The 18,864-nt window shown below is 36.0% G+C and overlaps 1 protein-coding gene across 1 annotated transcript; it reads right to left on the bottom strand.

Annotated features, from left to right (window-relative positions):
- Positions 1-247: 247 nt before the first annotated feature.
- On the bottom strand, positions 248-18,563 carry NFIL3 (nuclear factor, interleukin 3 regulated). Its single transcript, XM_027839307.1, has 2 exons — positions 17,955-18,563; positions 248-2,114 (listed from the first exon to the last, which is right to left on the bottom strand). Exon 2 carries the CDS (start codon positions 1,918-1,920, stop codon positions 535-537), a length of 1,386 nt encoding a protein of 461 aa, XP_027695108.1. The 5' UTR covers positions 1,921-2,114; positions 17,955-18,563; the 3' UTR covers positions 248-534.
- Between the last annotated feature and the right edge of the window lie 301 nt (positions 18,564-18,864).

The raw sequence follows: 18,864 nt of genomic DNA, 5'->3' as shown, positions 1-18,864 counted from the left end.
AAAGAAAAAATAGATTGTATTTTTTTCTTTTCTAGGGTTTCATTTTTTTTCTTTTCGAGAGGTTAGAGTTAGCCAAACTCAAGGAAAATCAAAACAAATTCCTTGGAAAGTGTGTATTACAAATTTATCTTGGTTAAAAGATAAAACTCAAAGGAATAAGTAAAATATTAAATGTGTAATTATTCCATCATTTAACAGAACCAAAGCCTTTTTCACTGAATTGGCTTTACTGGAGTAAAATTCCATGTTTGTCACCAATACTTTATTGTAAGCGGTAACTTGCACACTTAATAATTGAACAACAAAAAATAATGTTCTATATTTAGCCTTTGCACAGGCTACTTGACTATACACAAGGCATAGTGATCATTACACAATCTAATCTTCATAATAATTTGTGCACTAAAAGACACCTATCAGACAACATGTGAACATTACAGTGAAATGACCTCACAAGTCCAGTGAAAATTCAGCATAATACAAAACAAGTTGATCTACTGCAAATGACATCTTTAAAACAAATTCAGTAGTAACTTAAGTAGAGTCTGAAGCAGAAATTTGTTGTGTAGTTATAAGTCTTTTAAGTGAAGCAACCTCTGCAGATAAGTTTGCTATTCCTTGTTTTAAATACAAGTTCTCTGAGTCAGAGACATTGTAGACATTGTCTTTAATTTCAATAACTCCAGTTTTGCAACTATTCTGAATTTTGCCATTGAGTTCTTTTGGATGCCAATGTTCTGGTTTGAGTGACCAATCTTGAATATTAGTCACTTGCACGGAGAAAGGCGTAAGGGAAGAATGTACCAAATTTTGTGTATCATGCTTTTCAAGTTCAAAATGTCTCTTTGATGACATATCAATAGGTGAGGAGAGTTTCTGTGTGGCATCAAATTCATTATCTAATGTTTCCACTTTTATTTGCATGGCTTTGGCTTTAATCCGAAGCTTATGTGGTAGTGCAGAATTCACTTCTGGGACTTTAACAACTGTTGCATGTATGCTTTTAAGTTCAACCGGGGAATGGATTGGGCCTTTGGGGACTTGTTGCTCATCTTCTCCATCAGATGACTTGCCTACCACACCGTCATCAGTTTCTGATGTTCTTGGTGAATTACTGGAGGATCGATTGACTTGCAAGAGAGGAGGTGAGTGAGAATAAGCAGAAAAGGTATTTCCTATGTAGTTCTGATAAATGGATGCTGTATAAGAACCTCTATCATCTCTTGACTCTCTTGTATAGCTCTCTAATTCCATGGGTTCCTGTTTTATGTCTTGGAACTTATTCTGAGGACTTCTGCAATTGTTCTGAATAGGACTCTCCTGAGAATGCTCTATTAATGACACTTCTGAAACATCAGACAAAGAGCTTTGAGGAGAGTGTTTAATGACAGAAATGCAACTACTTCCCACTATAGAAGTTTCATGTTCATCCACAAATGAGCTAACATTTGATTTGGTTGTTTGATAGTCTTGGAAATACACAGCTGTAGAATTGCTGAGTTTCTGTATCTCCTGAGCATACACTGTAGAACTAATTAAACCAAATTTTAATTTTAGTGAGAGCAGTTCCGCTTTTAAAGAAGCATTCTCTTCTCCCAATGCAATTAATTTGTTTTCCAAAACCAGGTCATTCAGCCGACGTTTCTCACGAGATCTTTTGGCAGCTTCATTATTCTTTCGCCTTTTTTCCCAATACATAGCATCTTTCTTTTCATCTGGAATGAATTCTCGTTTTCTCCGGCAAGCTGAAGATTTGTTTTTTCCACCAACTCCTTCATTAAGTAATATATCTTCATTTGTATTCAAGTCTTCGGATACTTCAGTTAGAGCAGAGTTAAGTACTACCATTTTGTCCGCATTTCTACTTGTATCAACAAGTGCCTGCTCCTTTTTAATGGCCTGCATTTTTCTTAGCTGCATCAGAAATAACTTTAACTAAATCTTTTTTTTATCTTCTGTTGCAGGACAAATTATATCTCTAGTATTTTTCAAACCACAATTCTTTAAAAATTGTAATTTTATATCCATCAGCATTCCTCTTTTTGTTTCATATTGCAAAAGGTAAGAACACATATACTCTTCTTGCTAAATATAGTGGAAGTCTTCTAAGTGATCTGCAATAGATAAATTAAAAAAAAAAAACACCTTTAGTTTTTCAGTTACACATCTCTGGTTTTTGTTTTTGATAAACTGCCACTTTTATGCCATGCTACCTTTAAATCATTTTAGATGATATTCATACTACTTCCTATAGATCTTATTATTAAAAAAATAACTATGCAGAAATTCATTTAATTTTAAGAAAGGGCAAATAATTGAAGGCTGGTATGAGAATTCCCTCAGCCATCTTAGCGGTATAATAATCAAACTTTCTCTTGGTAGTTAAGACACATAATCTTGTAACCTGTCTATTACTTAAATTAATCCTATGGAATTTTGAGACACAGAAGCAAAGTGATTTGCCCAGGGTCAGCTGGTTAGTAAGAGTCTAAGGGGAAATTTGAACCCAGTTCTCTTTGACACCAAACTAAGCATTCTATCCTCCTATGCTACACTGCTTCTGCAATTTCAAAAGACCTGATTCCAATTTTTCACAACAAAATATATAAGATGAATTTGCATTCTTGAAACAATTAAAGATTCATATAAAAATGCATTAAAAAATCTGACCACAATGTGTGCATAAAATTTTCCATAATCTCACTGAATGAAAGCTTGGCCTAATGACTTAGCTTGTTTCAACAGGTGACTCATCTCATTCAGCAGCAAGGGGAAAGTAGTCTGCCTTTCAAAACATAGGCATCTCTTGTGAAAGCATCTGTGTTATACAATTATAAATGTTTTATATTTCTAGTTCCCTCAAAATTAATTGAGCAAAATTTCACTTAGAAATATGATAAGCATTTTTGAAAGGCCTAAATATTGCTATCATAATGGGTTACATTTTTATAGTAGCTTTGGACTAAAATAAACTCTTTATGTTAATTAATTTAACATGAAATATATAAGAACTCAATGCTATAAAGAATTTTATTCTTCTTAGCAGTAAAAATGTTTTCAATTTAGGGCACAAGAAAAAATTCAAATACAGAACAAAAAGAATTAAACTTTCATTTTATCATGTCACCCCTTTGGGCTTCCAGAATTTCAACTGACAGGAATGGATTTGATGATCCCAAAAGGCCCTTTTCATCTTCAAAATATTCTATTCTATTAATGAAATATTTAGGATCTGAATTTGACTTTGGCTTAACAAGTTGCTTGATATTAGACACTGAATCCAAATAAATATTTTGTTTCCTTAAGAAAGTCTTGACTTTTTTTTTCTAGACTAGACATTTTCTAGCTATTCTTCTCAATGCCTAATTGTATATTCATATTTTTGTAAAGATTATCTAATAAGGCAGCTGCCCAAACATGACTCTCTACTTAACAGTCAGTGACACCTGATCCTGCTTACATACAACTAATCTTTAGTGTTTGTCACCATTTATTGTGCATAGTTTTATACTGACTAAAGAAAATAATTTTAACTTTTAACTTATCAGCTGGGAAAATCTACTGTTTAGGGAAAAAATGCTAATCCTCATGGTTTTCTATTCAGATTTGTTCTTTTCATAACATGAAAAACATTTTCCCTACCTGATGAATGATTCTTACCTGTTAAAATGTTTTGCCACATTACATGATTAGTATAGGTCTGCTTTACCACAGTGACATAGGTATTGAGAAAATCAGTAACTCAAGATAAAGATAATTACCTAAACTTTTCATTTGCCTTTAGCCACCAAGTATCCTTCAACAGATTCATTTTATTCTCTGGAACTACAATTATGAACACAATCTGTTGCTCTGTTCAAGTGCTCTAGCTCTATACACAACTCCTTTTCCTTTCACCAATTTTACATGTTCTTCTCTCTTTTCATTATCTCTTTCCACTTAATTTTACTTCCCAGTTCTACATTAAAGGTATGGAGATCTGTTTTGTTTATTTCAATTATTTGGTATTTCTATGCTTTCTACATTGATCAAATGTATTTATGATTTGATTCTTCAACTGATCAGCTGAAAGACAAATAACTTGGTAAAGGGAGAGGCACAGAATGTTGGAAGCACAAAACAACCCCAAATCTACCTTTCCTTTCTCTATATTTTTCCCTTCATTGTTTTCAATATTATTTCTTCTAAGTTTATGGGTCATTAACTTGGGGTCAACAAATTTTTTGAAAAATATTTTGATAACAATTTCAATATAATTGGCTTCCTTCATATGCCTGTGTAAATACAGTACTCTGAGAAAGGGTCAGTAGGCTTCACCATACAGCCAAAAGGGGTCTGTGACACACAAAGAGTTAAGAACCTCTGTTCTAAGCATAGTTACCTCACCACTTCTGCAGCCAATATAGTGGTCTCTGGCTAAAATCCTCATTTTCCTGATTAACTTTTCCCATATTTCAAATGTTTTCTACATAGATTACCAAATCTCACTTCAACATTTATAAAGCAGTAACACAACACAAAGACATTCTGCCTTTTGTGTGCTGAATAAACATTTATTAACTTTATATGTCATAAAAATTCTATGCTTTTATCACTGTGGCTATGATCCATGCTTTATCAGTTCCATTCATCTAAGTGGCCTACATACTCATGCTAAGTCCCTTGAGTTTAAGATGGTCCTTAAAAACAATGCTTTCCAGCTTGGTAGTATCTCCCAGAAATTTTAGTGTGGAGTAGCACAGCTGTCAAGAAATCAGGGTTAGCTCTATATTATACAGAAGAAAACTTTATTGTATAATTTTTTAAATATTCATTCATAACAATGGTGGTTTTCATATCTCAAAACTATTGGTTCCCATTTTAACATTCTCATTTAAAATCATATGCATATATTTCTGCATAATACATATTCTCTTCATTTATTCTAATGTATAACATAGACTTCAACTCATCTTTTCCCTTCCCAGGACTTTCTTAATATGACTAGATTTTTCTTGGTTCTGTCATACAATGTTACTACAAAGGTGACATTGCAATAGTGTTCTCCACATGCATATGAAATTATTTTCATGTATTATACTTATTAGTGAGATACATTCGTCCAGTGAAGAAAACATTTTTTTTGAATCTGCATAAATTGCAGTCACTACACCACCACCTATATACTGTTTCATATCAGCTTCATAAAGTACCTGAATTATGCTTTGGGAACAGTTGATAATTGAGAAAAAACAACTCTTATAATAACTTATGCATTTTCACATGTCATCTAAATATTTATCTTTCCTGGCTTTTTACATTTAAAATAATATAGGAAAGTCAAAATTAACTATACCTGTACCTATGGATAATGATGGTCATATGCCACATTTTAAAAATCCCACTGAAATCAGCTATAATTTTGAATGTAGAACAATGGTGAAACTTGGCCTCGTAAGACTTCAATTAATCTTATATTTATTGAATGTTCCATATAAAGTATTATCAAAAGCTATGAAAACAAGCTTGGAAAATTATGACTAGCACCATGTTTTACATAATTTTTCAGTTTACCTAAGCATCTCAGTGATTTTAAGACAGAGCACAAGCTGATTTTTCAACAGATTTCTCCATAGGAGAACCCAAAGGAATTATATTCTATCTGATAGCAAATAATCCAGCGTCTTCAGTCAATAGAACTATTTCCCTTTGGTAACAACTGATGATGTAATCAGGAAGAAGAATTATCTTGATTCCTCAGACTACATTTCAACCTCAAATATTTTCCCTTATGATTAATTTTACAATTACTATATCATTTCCTCATAAAGTATTTTAAAAATAACAGAAAATTCTGTTCTGTATTAGTCACTACTTAAGTTGCTTTTTGGTCAACGATATTAATAGCACCAAATGCCAATACAATGATGTTGTTAATGATGGTATTGTATTCAGTACTGTTAACTTCATTGCAAGCTTTAATTAATCACTATACCTTAAAAACTCAGCCCTCTGCTTACCCCCTCCCCAAATCCCAATGTCACAAAACCCAAACCCAGAAAGGGCTTGCTAATATATGCTCATTTTAGTTATCTAATTTTCCAAACACACCAATGAAATATTATCATGATGCATTTGAATTTTACTTCATGTTTTCACTTTCCTTTTCCACCCTGTTTTCTATAGAATAATTTTTTTTAAAAAAGCATTAAACTTTGTAGGCATGAGTTACTTTACACTTCCTTATGGTAGTGGGGGAAAAAAAATAACCTTGCAGTCAGAAGACCTGAGTAAAAGTCATAGCTCTGCTAGAAGAGTGAACTTGGGCAAGATATTTAACATCTCTGAGCCTCAGTTTTCTCATCTGTAAAATAATGAATTATCAAACATTTGAACACAAAGCTCACAGTATCAAATGAGATAATATTATGTATATGAAGTATTTTTGTAGTAGATACAAACACGATATTACAGTTATCTCTTCTACATCACAATTTTTCCCATGTCTATGTTTTGATATATCCAAGGTTGGCATATTAAATTAAATGAGAATTTCTGGGGAGTGTTGAGGAAGCCACATACAGCACACGAAGGCCAGCAGATAGCACAGAACCTATGACCAAATACTTAACCCAAATTTTACAAAAAGGTACTTTTTGTTTTTTTGTTTTTGTAAACAACGCATAAAAGAAAATGAAAAAAATCAGACTTCTCTATTATGATGAGAGGGCCAAAAGTTTTTATGCAAATTTTCCAGATTATGGGGAATGAAGGCAGGGATACCCACCCCTAACCCCTGCAATGTAGAAGGGATAACTAATGTGAATTGCTTTTATTATTTAAGAGTGAAAGGAATTTAATGAAGCTATTTTTCACATATTTCAAATAATTTAGACAAGTCACTAAAATAATGAATAAGCACAGATCTTCATTTTAAGCTATGCTTATTTTTAAGAAGCAGCATCACTGAAAATTAACTTTCTGCTTACATTTCTAATCAGGCAGCTAGGTGGTTCAGGGGATAGAGTGCAGGGTCTGGAGTCAGGAAGACCCATCTCCCAGAGTTCAAATCTGGCCTCAGACACTTACTAGTTGTATGACCTTAGGCCAGGGATGGGGAACTTAAAGCTACATGTGGCCTTCTAGGTCCTTGGGTGTGGCCTTTTGACTGAGTCCAGGTTTCACAGAACAAATACTTTTATTAAGGGGATTTGTTCTGTGAAGTTTGGATTCGGTCAAAGGGCCACACTTGAGGATCTAGAAGGCCACAGGTTCCCCACTCTTGCCCATGGTAGTTACAACCCTGTTTGCCTCAGTTTTCTCAACTGTAAAATGAGCTGGAGAAGAAAATGGCAAACCACTCCAGTATCTTTGCCGAGAAAACTCCAAATGGAGTCATGAAGAATTGGATCCAACTGAAAACAACTGAACAATATTATATCCCTAATCACATAATCACTATAATTTCTATCCTACTTTCTGGGACCAAGTAAAACAATTTTAATCCCTTTTCCACATGACAACCCTTTAAATAATTCGAAACAACTATCAGGTCCACCACCACCTCCTTCAATTTTTCTTCTCTAGAATAAACATCCCTACCTCCTTCAATCAATCCTCAAATAGCAGGATCACAAAATTAATCAATAAACATATATTTAGTACATACCATGTGCCAGGCACTGTGCTAAATGGTATGGATAGATACAACAAAAGGCAAAAGACAGTCCCTGCCCTCAAGGAATTCACAGTCTGTAATGGAGGAAATAGCACAAAAATAACTATGTACAAACAAGATATATAAAGGATGAATACAAAATAATCAACAGAAATAAGGCACTAGAATTAAGACAGATCATGAAAGACTTCCTATGGAAGGTAAGATTTTAGCTGGGTCTTAAAGGAAGCCAGGGAAGCCAGGAGGCAGTGATGAGGATGGAAAATATTCCATGCATGAGACCATCAGTGAAAATGCCCAGAGTCATGTGATGAAGTGTCTTGTATGAGGAATAATAAAAGGGTTAGTGTTGCTGGATTGAAGAGTAAGTGGGGGATATAAGTTATAAGAAGTCTGGAAAGGTGGGGAGAACAGGTGAAAAAGGACTCTGAACACCAAACAGAAGATTTTATGTTTAGTTCTGGAGGTCACAGGTTGCTACTGGAGTTTATTGAGTAGAGGATGACAAAGCCGGACCTGCACCTTAGGAAAATCACTTCGAATAAAAGACAAATTGAAGTGGGGAAAGAGTTTGGCATATAGACCAACCAGTATTTCAATAGTGCAGGCATAAAGAGATGAGAGCTTATACAGGAGTGGAGGCAGTGTCAGGAGAGAAAGGGGCATATACAAGAGATTTTATGAAGGTAAAATTGACAGACTTTGTCAACAGATTGAATGTGGTAGGGCAGGGAAGGTGGGGAGTTGAGAATGGGAAGGAGATGACAACTAGGTTGTAAGTTTGGGGGATTGGGAGAATGGTAGTCCCCTAGAGAGTAATAGAGAATGTTGGGATGGAAGAGAGTTTGGGGGGAAAGATAATGAGTTGAATTGAAGATGTTTATGGAACATCAAGTTTGAGATATGGACTGCAGGTTAACAGAGAGGTTAGGGCTAGATAATTAGATTTGAGAATCATCAGCATAATGGTTAAGATAATGAATTTGGGAGAGCTAATGAGATCACCATGTGAAATAGTATGGAGAGAGAAGAGAAATAGGTTCAGGACAGAGCCCTGTAGGACCTCACAGGTAGCTCTATGACCTGGATGAAAAGCCCGCAAAAGAGACTAAGAAACAGAGTATTGTCACAAAAACCTATAAAGAAAAGAGTATCAAGAAAAGGGTGATCAATAATGTCAAAGACTGCAAAGAGGTCAAGAAGGATGAGGACTGAAAAAAAAGGCATAGGATGTGACATTTAAGAGATCATAGTAACTTAGGATAGAGTAGTTTTCATTTGATTAATGAGGCCTGAAGTCAGACTGCAGCGAGTTAAGAAGACAGTGAGAGGAGAATGAGTGGAGGTACCTATTGTAGATGTCCTCAAGGAGTTTAGTTGCTAACGGGAAGAGCTAGGTATAGGATGATAGCTACTAGGATGGATCAAGTGAGTGTTTTTTTCAGGGTGGAGGAAACATGAGTATGTTTGTAGGCAATATGTAAATAGACTGGAAAGGGAGAGATTGGAGATAAGTGAGACAATGCAGATGATAGAGGAGACAATCTGTTGTAGAAGAAGGGATGGAATGAATTACATGATTATTGAGGGATTGGCCTTGGCAAGGAGAAGGGCCACCTCATCATGTGAGACAGAAGTGAAGGAGGAAATAGTAGCAAAAGACACACTGCTTATTTTCCCAGGAACACTTTCAGCTTCTCAATGTTATTCCTAAAAGTGTGGAGCCACAACTGAGCACAATACTATAAATTCTTTTCCTTTCCTTTCTTTTCTTTTTCTTTCTTTTCTTTTTTTTTTTTAAACTAAGATAGAAGGCATTAATTCTGTTGCCTCCACAGTCCTGGATATTGATTCTCTCAGTACAACTTAAAATGGCATTAATTTGCATAGCTAAGGAAAAGTACGGTTTTATTGGCTAAAATTTTATGGAGGAAAGCAAATGGAAAACTCTTAAGAATGCATTTCTGCTATTAAGATTCATAAAGATGAAAAGTGAGGAAACTGACAAATGTTGGAATGGAGATACTGCAAGGAAACATACACAATCGTGCATTGTTGGAAAAGCTACGAATTAGTCCAGCCATTCCGTAAGGCAATTTGAAACTCTACCCCAAAAGTTACTAACCTATACATACCCTTTGATGCAACTATACCAGTAAGCAATCTATACTTTAATGAGATCAAGAGTGAAAGGACCCATATATATATATATATGTATATATTGATAGCAGCTTTTTTATAGTAGCCCCAAACTGGAAATTAAGGGGGTACCATCTACTGGGGAATGGCTAGAAAAAAATTGTGATATATGAATGCAATGGAATATTATTGTGTCCTAAAAATGACAAAATGGACAGTTTCAGAGAAACTGGGAAGACCTACATGAGCTGATGCAAAGTGAAGAGAACAAAATTACATTAGAGAGAAAAACAACTTTGAGACACTTTAGAACTCTAACAGTGATAAACTGTGAGTCCAGAAGACTAAAGATAAATCATTAACATACCTCTACCCATAAACGTGATGAACTTAAAATCTGGAATGAGAATTAATTGCCCATGTCCAACGTGGGGCTTCATTTTGCTGGTCTATGCATACTTATTTTGATGGGTTTTTCCTGTTTTCTTTCTTTCTTTTTTAAATTTTCTATTGTGGCACTAGTAGGAATTAATTTTTTTAAATCACCAAAGGCAAAAAAGTAAAAGGATACAAAGATTTTGAAATATAGTTTAAGATAGGCATCAGTATAGTCTACCAGTCATATTTGCGAAACAATTTTAGCAAATTAAATTTTACTCTGACATTAAAAAAGGAAACTTTTCATTGTGAACTGAAATTAGGTTAAATTGTATAACAATTACTAAGAAGATGGTGGCTTGTATTTGATGCACTACCTTTGTGGAAACAGTTTAAAACTTCATCCATTAGTAGTTTCTTTAATTTTTATAAAGGTTATAAATAGAAGTGAAATGTATGTAAAAATATGGCAAAAATGAGCTATGCATAATTGAATAAAAGAAAATCCAGTAAAGAAATATTTCAGTTTCATGGACATTTTCTAAACAACCTATGAGTAAAGCAAAGTTTTGAATTATGAAAAGATATCCTGAATCTCTTTATGTTTCATTAAATGCCTCCAAAAAGTACACTATTTGAGAAATCTCAACTAATCTGTCATTCCTGTAAAACCTACTAACAAAATATTAAAATTTTATTAATATGCTAATGAAACTCAGCTTTTGCTTTATTTTCTTTATCTTTAACAAAAGATAATCTGATAAATTAGTTTTTTTAAAAGTTAATATAAAGCAATGCTTTTAAACTTGATTGCTTTTGATTGATGATAAATATAATTTTAACATATTAACGCAATTATTTTCCTTCTTATGTAGGCAAAGTATTTTTATAGTTTAAGAAATTTTCAAATGACAAACTTTTATATGAAAGTAAAGTCGAGTACAATTTAATTCACTATGGAAATAGAATCTGGAAACAATGTTGCAAAAGTAAATGCATAGACATACATACCTGAAAGCAATTACTTAAATAGTTTGAAGAGCAGTGTAAAGTTAAATTTTAAAAGGTTCAAATGGAGAAATAATTTGGAAGAACAAAGTGCAGCTAAGAGTTCTATAAAATAGGGAATATTCTTCAATGGGGGACAACCAGGAAATGCACAAATTGTTTATAGATTGCAAGAGAAGGTTTCAAGGTAGGAATAACTGGCTTGTAGAAATCAAAAAGCAACACTGACAACTCAGTGGACACTGAAGAATGCGACTAATTTTTTCTATATACAACAAATGGAAGGAATAAGATATGAAAAAAAATGATTAAAGAGTAAGTGAGGGCAGCAAACTAATATCCCTGCGCCCCTTTATATTATTCCACACTTGGGTTCAGAGTAACAGGGATGGCAGATTTCACTGATTTTTACTGTAATTTTCTTGTGAAGAGGATTGATTAAAAAAATCGTAAACAAGTTTATCTTTGGCAATAATTTGTAACGCTGTTTACTGAGGGTCTGAGAAGGGTAAAATGATCAGATAGACAATTTTAAGATAGCTAAAAGGCTTGTAAATGTAACCCTTATTTCCAATGCCTAAATACTGTAAAGACTACGGATTCTCTTGCCATTTAAAAGTATAAAAACCTATCAAATGTTGTAGAAAAAGTAGTTTATACTGGTAGTTTTGAGGTGACAGTTGAGAAATGTCTGTGCTTCTCTCTATGGAGTCAGGGATAGAATTTTTTGTTTGTTTTTACTTTTTTAATCTATGAGGATCGACTTGATAAAGCACAAAAAAAGAAAGCTAAAGTAATGTTTCTTGTTACATTGTTAGTGAAAAACTGAAGACATGAGAAAAGAAGGAAGAAAAGTGCTCTATCTAATGAGCCTGGAGTCAGGAAGACCTGAGTTCAAAGCTGGCCTCACACACTCTCTAGTTGTGTAACCCTGGGCAAGTGTCACTTAACCCAGTTTGCGTCAGTTTCCTCATGTGTAAAAAGAGCTGGAGAAGAAAATGGCAAACCACTCCAGTATCTTTGCCAAGAAAACCCCCAAAAGAGGTCATGAAGAGTCAAAACATTACTGAAAAATGACTAAACAATAACAAAAGCACTGAGTCAAGGGGAAGGATGAATTTGGTTATACAAAATACATATGGTCATATTCCACAGATTCCATTTAACCTGCTACATGTGGGGGCATCATCCTTTCATACCTGCTATATAAACAAATTCTTAATTCCAATGAAACAGAATATACAGAGCACAGTTTAATAAAAATGACTTATACTAGCATGTCAGTGAAACTTTTTCATCAGCATTATGCTGATCTGAAATTTAAATAATATGAAATGTAGTAGCTACTACAGGAAGATTATTCACAATCTAGAGATAATTGAAAAGAGATGATAAAAGTCTCATATAATACCTATATTTAAAGTTAACCTTTCAACATTCTCAGAATATTAGGCCAATCTCAACAACAATAAATTTAGAAAAATAACAAGATATCAAGTAATGTATTATTGCCAGCACATACAAGCATGCCATTAAAAAAAAACAAGAAAAGAAATTGTCAATGACCTTTTTTCTATAATTTGAATAAAATCCTAAATATAAATGTTTTTAGTCATCAATTTCTATTTTTTTCTTTTGTTCTTTAAACTTTAATGCCTCAGTGCCATCTGGATTACAACTGAAATATTTAAATAGTTGTGATTCTAACTGTCATAAAAATAAAACCTTGGCTATATGACTACACCTTTTCCATTACATATCCTTAATCATGTATCTAATAGTTGGCTGTAATGACCACAGCAAGGTCATCTAGAAGAATCTATTAAAGTGGTGAGTCAGACACATTGCTCAACATGTGCAAGAAGTCTCAAGCAAAGGTTTTTATTTTTTTAAGCAGTTGCATCATAGTGATTTTATAATTGCAGTTCACAAAGATAAGCTTTCAATACTAACCAGCCAGACAAGGAAACTCTTTCCAAAACCATAGTCAGCCCTCACTAAAATTCAACATCAAAAAGGAATAAGTTTATCTGAACTAAAAATTCTTTTCTATTCCAAGAATGGTAATAGCAATTGAGAGATTGGAGACTGGGGTATTAACCTCAATATCATTATGTGTATATGTGTGAGTGTGTGTATATATATATATATATATATATGTGTGTGTGTGTGTGTCTGTGTGTCTGTGTCTACAAAAATATACATGTATATACACATATATACATATACACACATATATACACACACACAAACATATAGATGCATCTGCACTGTTTACCTCATATGGCTGCAATAGCCTTAGAAAAATACTTGCTTTATTAGAAAATATTTTTAGACTTTAATGTTATTAACAATAAAAATACTGCCCCTGTACCATAATTTTCAACCTCAGTTAGCCAGATAGCCTTCCTGCACATAAGGTAAGATAGTAAAAGAAAGTATGATGTGCCACAAGTCTAAAGGCACAAACTGGGAAGGAAACCAAGAGGTGGAGCAGGTGGGTTCCAAATTCAGATTCCTACTGTGTAGAAGACTCTACTGATGGACACTTCCTTCAATTTTTTCATTTGCAAAATAGAGATAATTAATACTTGTTCTATTTAGTTCAGAGTTGTTATGAGGAATGAAGGGCTTTGTAAAATACACAGTTTGTTTTTATTGCCACTAGTCCAAGATATTTCCATAAATAAAAAAAATAATTAGTGAAACAGCCTAGAGCCATGAAAGGAAAACATGGGGAGTTAACCTTACTAGAATCTTATTGGTAATCTTTTTCAAACTTAAGAGGCAGCTTAGTCAAAAAGAATCAAGAAGGCAGTTCAGTGTTCAAATCCCAGCTGATAAATACTGGTCAGTGTGTGACCCAAAGCATGTCAGTGCCCCCAGGATACTCTTAAAACTAAGTTGCATTTTCTAGTCGGTATTAGTAGTTTCCTTCCTAAGAGATACCTACAGGGATGACATCATAGATCTTTAAAAAAAATTAAAAAGAATAAACCCGAAATTAAACATAACACAAAAAAATCTGTGGCCAAACAACTTAATTTACTAAATTCAGTCTTTAAGTAAATTCTATGAAGGCTTTGTGCAACAAATATTATATGGATCAAGAGAAGTGAAAATGCTTGTATTTTTGAACATTAGTGATTATTTTCTGGAACTAGATTTCCCAGAGTCGTCCAAGAGTTTAAAAATCAAGGGAAAAAGCCCAGTAAATACTACCTAAATATCGCATACAATTTGCTATATTATATGAAAAAGTGATGAAGCAAATGGCACCACAATAACTTTTCTATACATCCACAGCAAAGAATGTTTCATTTTTATACCTGTTCAAAGAAAGCAGAATGTTTTAAATCATATCTCCAAAAAGTCATTCCCTTAAAAAAAAAAAAGTCTCGTAAATTCATTGGAATGACAGTATTAGAATAGTGTAGTAAGATCTTGCCCTTTACTTCGAACTCTGATGACCACACGTGACAACTACTAGTCATACCCATTGGATGTTTTCTAGTGGGGAAAAAAATACCACCTGATAGGGTTAATCCACGGGAGATGCAAATATAACGGGGCTGACTTTACATTTCCCTTCCATTTGCTAGCCTCTAAAGAACACAGGAGCATGTGGTCTAATATACACCACCCAAACTTCCATCACCATTTCTGGGGGGAGAGGGATCGATAATATAAGGAAGGGTGTTCCACTTTTCATTTCATTTTTGAAACCAAATTCTGCCCCTAGAGGAAAGATGTTTCCCACTCAGCAGACACAAAGAAAAGAGTAAAAGCAATGAACTCCCCGATTTGTGCAAAAGATAAAGAGGAAGCATTGCTTAACAATTTGCAACATGACAAACTCCCTTTTTTTCTTCCTCCTCCCTCCCAGAATGCCTCCCTCTACTCCCCCACCCCGCCCGTTTTCCATTTTTAGAGGTTTCCTCTTCGCCTACTTTTCTTTCTTCTATATTAATGAACAGCTTTTTCACATTCCACATTACATGACTACAGACGATACCGTATCTCTGCTTCTTCTGGGCCCCTCAGCTCTGCCAATTAGTACATTATCACTAACTGGCGCATTGTATTCCCTATTCTCCCAGAAACTATATTTGAGCTGCCCATCCATTGCCCCATTTATACATAACCCAACTACTCTTTACCCTTGCCTCTTCTAACTAAGGGTTGGTGCTGCACTCCTCCCAGCCCCACGGCGGCAGCGCCGCCCCCTCCCTCCCCACCCAGAACAAAGAAAAGGATGTGGAGAAAGAAGAGCAGAATCGGCAGCGCCATCCATCCAGTGCCCCTTTTCCCCAGCCTAGTGGGAGTTATCTCTCATCCTCAACTCCACCCCTGACCAACCCAAGTCCTATTCATTTCTATTTTACCTCTCCTACCATCATCCTACCACCTCAGACAATGCTGACAATCTCTCCTACCATCCCGAACAACTTGGAACTCCTATAATCTCATTATAGACCCAGTAAAGGTCTGGAGGGGTAAGGCCTAGGAAGGAAGGAGCTTAGTTTGCTTCAGGGACCTGCTGAAGGTGGTGGGCCAGCAGAAAAAGAAAAACTGGGGCCTGGCCACTGGCAGTAGCTACCAGGAGGAGGAGCTGCCATTCTCTTGGCCTCCTAGTGAGAGTTCTGAGATACCCTTCAACCTAAGCAAGCATGTAGGCTGCTATGGATGGACGAGAAGCTTAACTGAGGGTACTGAAGTCTAAATTAATTTCCTAGAAAGAGACTATAATTATTTACAAGTACATACATTTCTCAAAAAATAATTAAAAAACATGAAAAAATCATTAATTAAAAATATTCTAATTAATACAAAATGTTTACACCTAAATTACACCAAATATGTATGTGTTGGAATATGTATATGTGTGTGCATACATATATAGAGACGGACAGACAGAGACAGCAAATATAATCAGAGAAAGAGCTTTAAACAGGGGAAGTTCCCTAAGGACTATATATTTTACACACACACACACACACACACACCCCTACAAGATATTATTCTGAATGAAATCAGGAAATGTAACATAAACTACTGACCTATGTCTACCTCCTACAAATCACATCTGAGGGTGGGAGAGGTAAATCTAATCTGAAGGAAATACTTGTGATTTTCATTGTTGCTAATTACAAATGCCCAGAAGAGAAAATGACTCTTCAACCTTCTGGGAGGTTTTCTGTGAGCAGCAGTTTCCCAGTCTTTATTTTTTTAAAGAGAGTCATTTCATCTAGGAAAGATGCCGTCAAAAACGTAGATTCATCCAAATGTCTCAGAAGACCTGGAGTTAAACCTCAGCAAATGGCCCCGAACGTCTATTTGCTAACAGTCCTAGAGAAAACACCAGAAATAGCACTGTGAAGCCACAATTGCTAAATTGTGATAGTTAGGGCTAAATATAGAAGAACACAATTTCATTTTTGGGTATATGACATATTCAGCAGCATGAACGAACTCACGTCTTACCCAGTTGTCTACTTTTCTATTTATAAACATCCTTTTAAAAAACTGCTACCGTGCCATTTTTTTTTAAAAAGCTTATTGCCCTAGTTTCTTTGTAGCTAGATTATAAAAATCGCGTAATTAGCTCCCTCTTCCTCTGTCCTCTGCCAGCAAATTCTGTGGTTACATAATGCAACATTTCCAGGAACTATTAGGTGATCTGTTTTGCAGCGTCTGAAAAACCAATTACACAAAAGTGAGGGGAAAAGGGAGTTAACAATAAAATATTTCCGTTAATGGAAGGGAATAATTTAACCGGCACAATTCTTTCCAGATTTAAAAAATAACACCCCAGAGACACACGATAAGATTATGTAGCTTCCTTATAATCTTAAACTCAACATTCAACTAGAATGTGTATTTTTTTGTGGATCTTAAATTATTTAGTACTTAAGATAGAAAATAGATGTAATTTATAATCAAGTAATTCCCCGACGCTGCACCAAAATTACAAAATCATTACACACACACACACACACACACACACACACACACACCCCATTCTCATAATCCTTGCCAGTATTTCACAGTGGGCGGATTATGCAATGTATGAAAGAACAAATCTCACAAATCTTCCTTCGGGCTTTTAAAACATACTAACGATAAACAGCGTGGAAACTATAGGTAAGGACTAACCTCCGACACAGAAGCAATTGCTGAATAGGCATTTTTTGAATGCTGTCACCCCCCCCTTTTAAAACCTCATTTCTCAACTAAATTAAGTATTTTTAGTGTTACTCAACCCCTCACATCTTCTCCTTTTCCCCCACCCCCTAATCTCCCTCCATCCCTGGAGAAGAGGGAGTGGGGGCGTGAGTCAGAAAGCCCTTTGCTGCATGCTCGGAAATGGACTGACCTCAGAAGGGCTGCCTTAGTGCTTTTCTCTATCAAAACATCAATTTTCCTTAAATACCGTCATATTATGCAACTGCAGGGTAGAGAAAGGGAGCAAAGTCTACGTGCTGGGGAATGGGGGTTGCAATCAATATAGTCACCTTAAGGTGGAGATTCCGACATTGACATAACAGCAAAAGTTTGTATAATTAATAAATACACACGTCTAGAGATGTAATATAAACCCACTATTTTATACAGACACACTTCTGAATGTGACAGCAACTTTTCGAAATTACACATTAGTGGGTGGGGTAAGGTAAGGTAGTGAGTGGAAAGACAGAGGGAGATTTAGAGACACAAAGACAGAAAATGAAAACAAAGCCTAGAAATATTAGTACACAACATGTGTAATTACCTTTTTCATTTTCATCTTGGCCCGGAGAATGTTGTGGGAGGGGCAGAAAACGCAACAAAAACGAGAAGAGGTCTCCCCGGAAAGTCGCAAGTGAACCAGAGAACACAACACAACACCCGACTCTTAGCCTCAGCTCTAGATGAGGATAGAGGCTGGGCAGGGTTGAGTGAGGCTTGGGTACTGCTGTGTGTGCTGGAGTAGGGGGGATGGGGGGCTGAGGGGCAGCATCAAAGGATCTGAAGAGAAGTGGCTCGCTTGGGGCTTCGCTCCCACCTCCGGGGCAGGCCCGCACGCTGGTAGCGCGACACAGAGGAGACAGCCAGTTGCAGCACTTCCTGGGGTCGGAGAGAGGGGCGCAGGCGGGGGATGGGGGGGGTTGGGTGGCGGTAGAGGAGGAGTGATGGGAGGGGTCTACCAGCCTGCTACAGCGGGGAACCACCACCGCGCCGCCGCCGCTGCCGCCGCCGCCAGAGATCTGTGTTAGTAGGTCAACATCGTGCTCCTTGCAACGTACCCTTCTGCCAGCCTCGGTAGTGACTGGCGTCCACCGTGCCCCAATCACAGAGCCCAGAGCCAACCCCACCACCAATGGTTACTACTTGTCGGGGCGGAGGAATAGAGGTGGAGGCCTGGAACTTGAATTGCTTACGTCCCTCCCTCTTTTCTTCTTCCCTCCCTCTTTTCCAACGACACCACTACCAATGCTTTCCTTCCCTCCCTATCCCTATTACATCTACTCCTCCTTCTCTCTGCCTCCCTCAGCTCAACCATTTGTGGTACTATATGTGCTAAGTGTATTGCATAAGAGCAGAGGGGAGAGGAGAAAAGGAGGGAAGGAGGGGAGGAGGGAGGAGCACTGACATTTACGTGGAGGCCAGCGAGTTTGAGTTAAGGTGGACTCAACCTCTTA

Source organism: Vombatus ursinus, unplaced genomic scaffold, assembly GCF_900497805.2.
Source record: "Vombatus ursinus unplaced genomic scaffold, bare-nosed wombat genome assembly UNPS02014832.1, whole genome shotgun sequence".
Lineage (NCBI taxonomy): Eukaryota > Metazoa > Chordata > Mammalia > Diprotodontia > Vombatidae > Vombatus > Vombatus ursinus.
Note: the sequence above shows the minus strand (reverse complement) of the source record. Positions and strands in the feature narration are given on the sequence as shown.

What these genes read in the sequence shown, in the direction of transcription:
- NFIL3 (XM_027839307.1), bottom strand. Translation starts at nt 1,920, where the DNA reads ATGCAGCTAAGAAAAATGCAGGCCATTAAAAAGGAGCAGGCACTTGTT.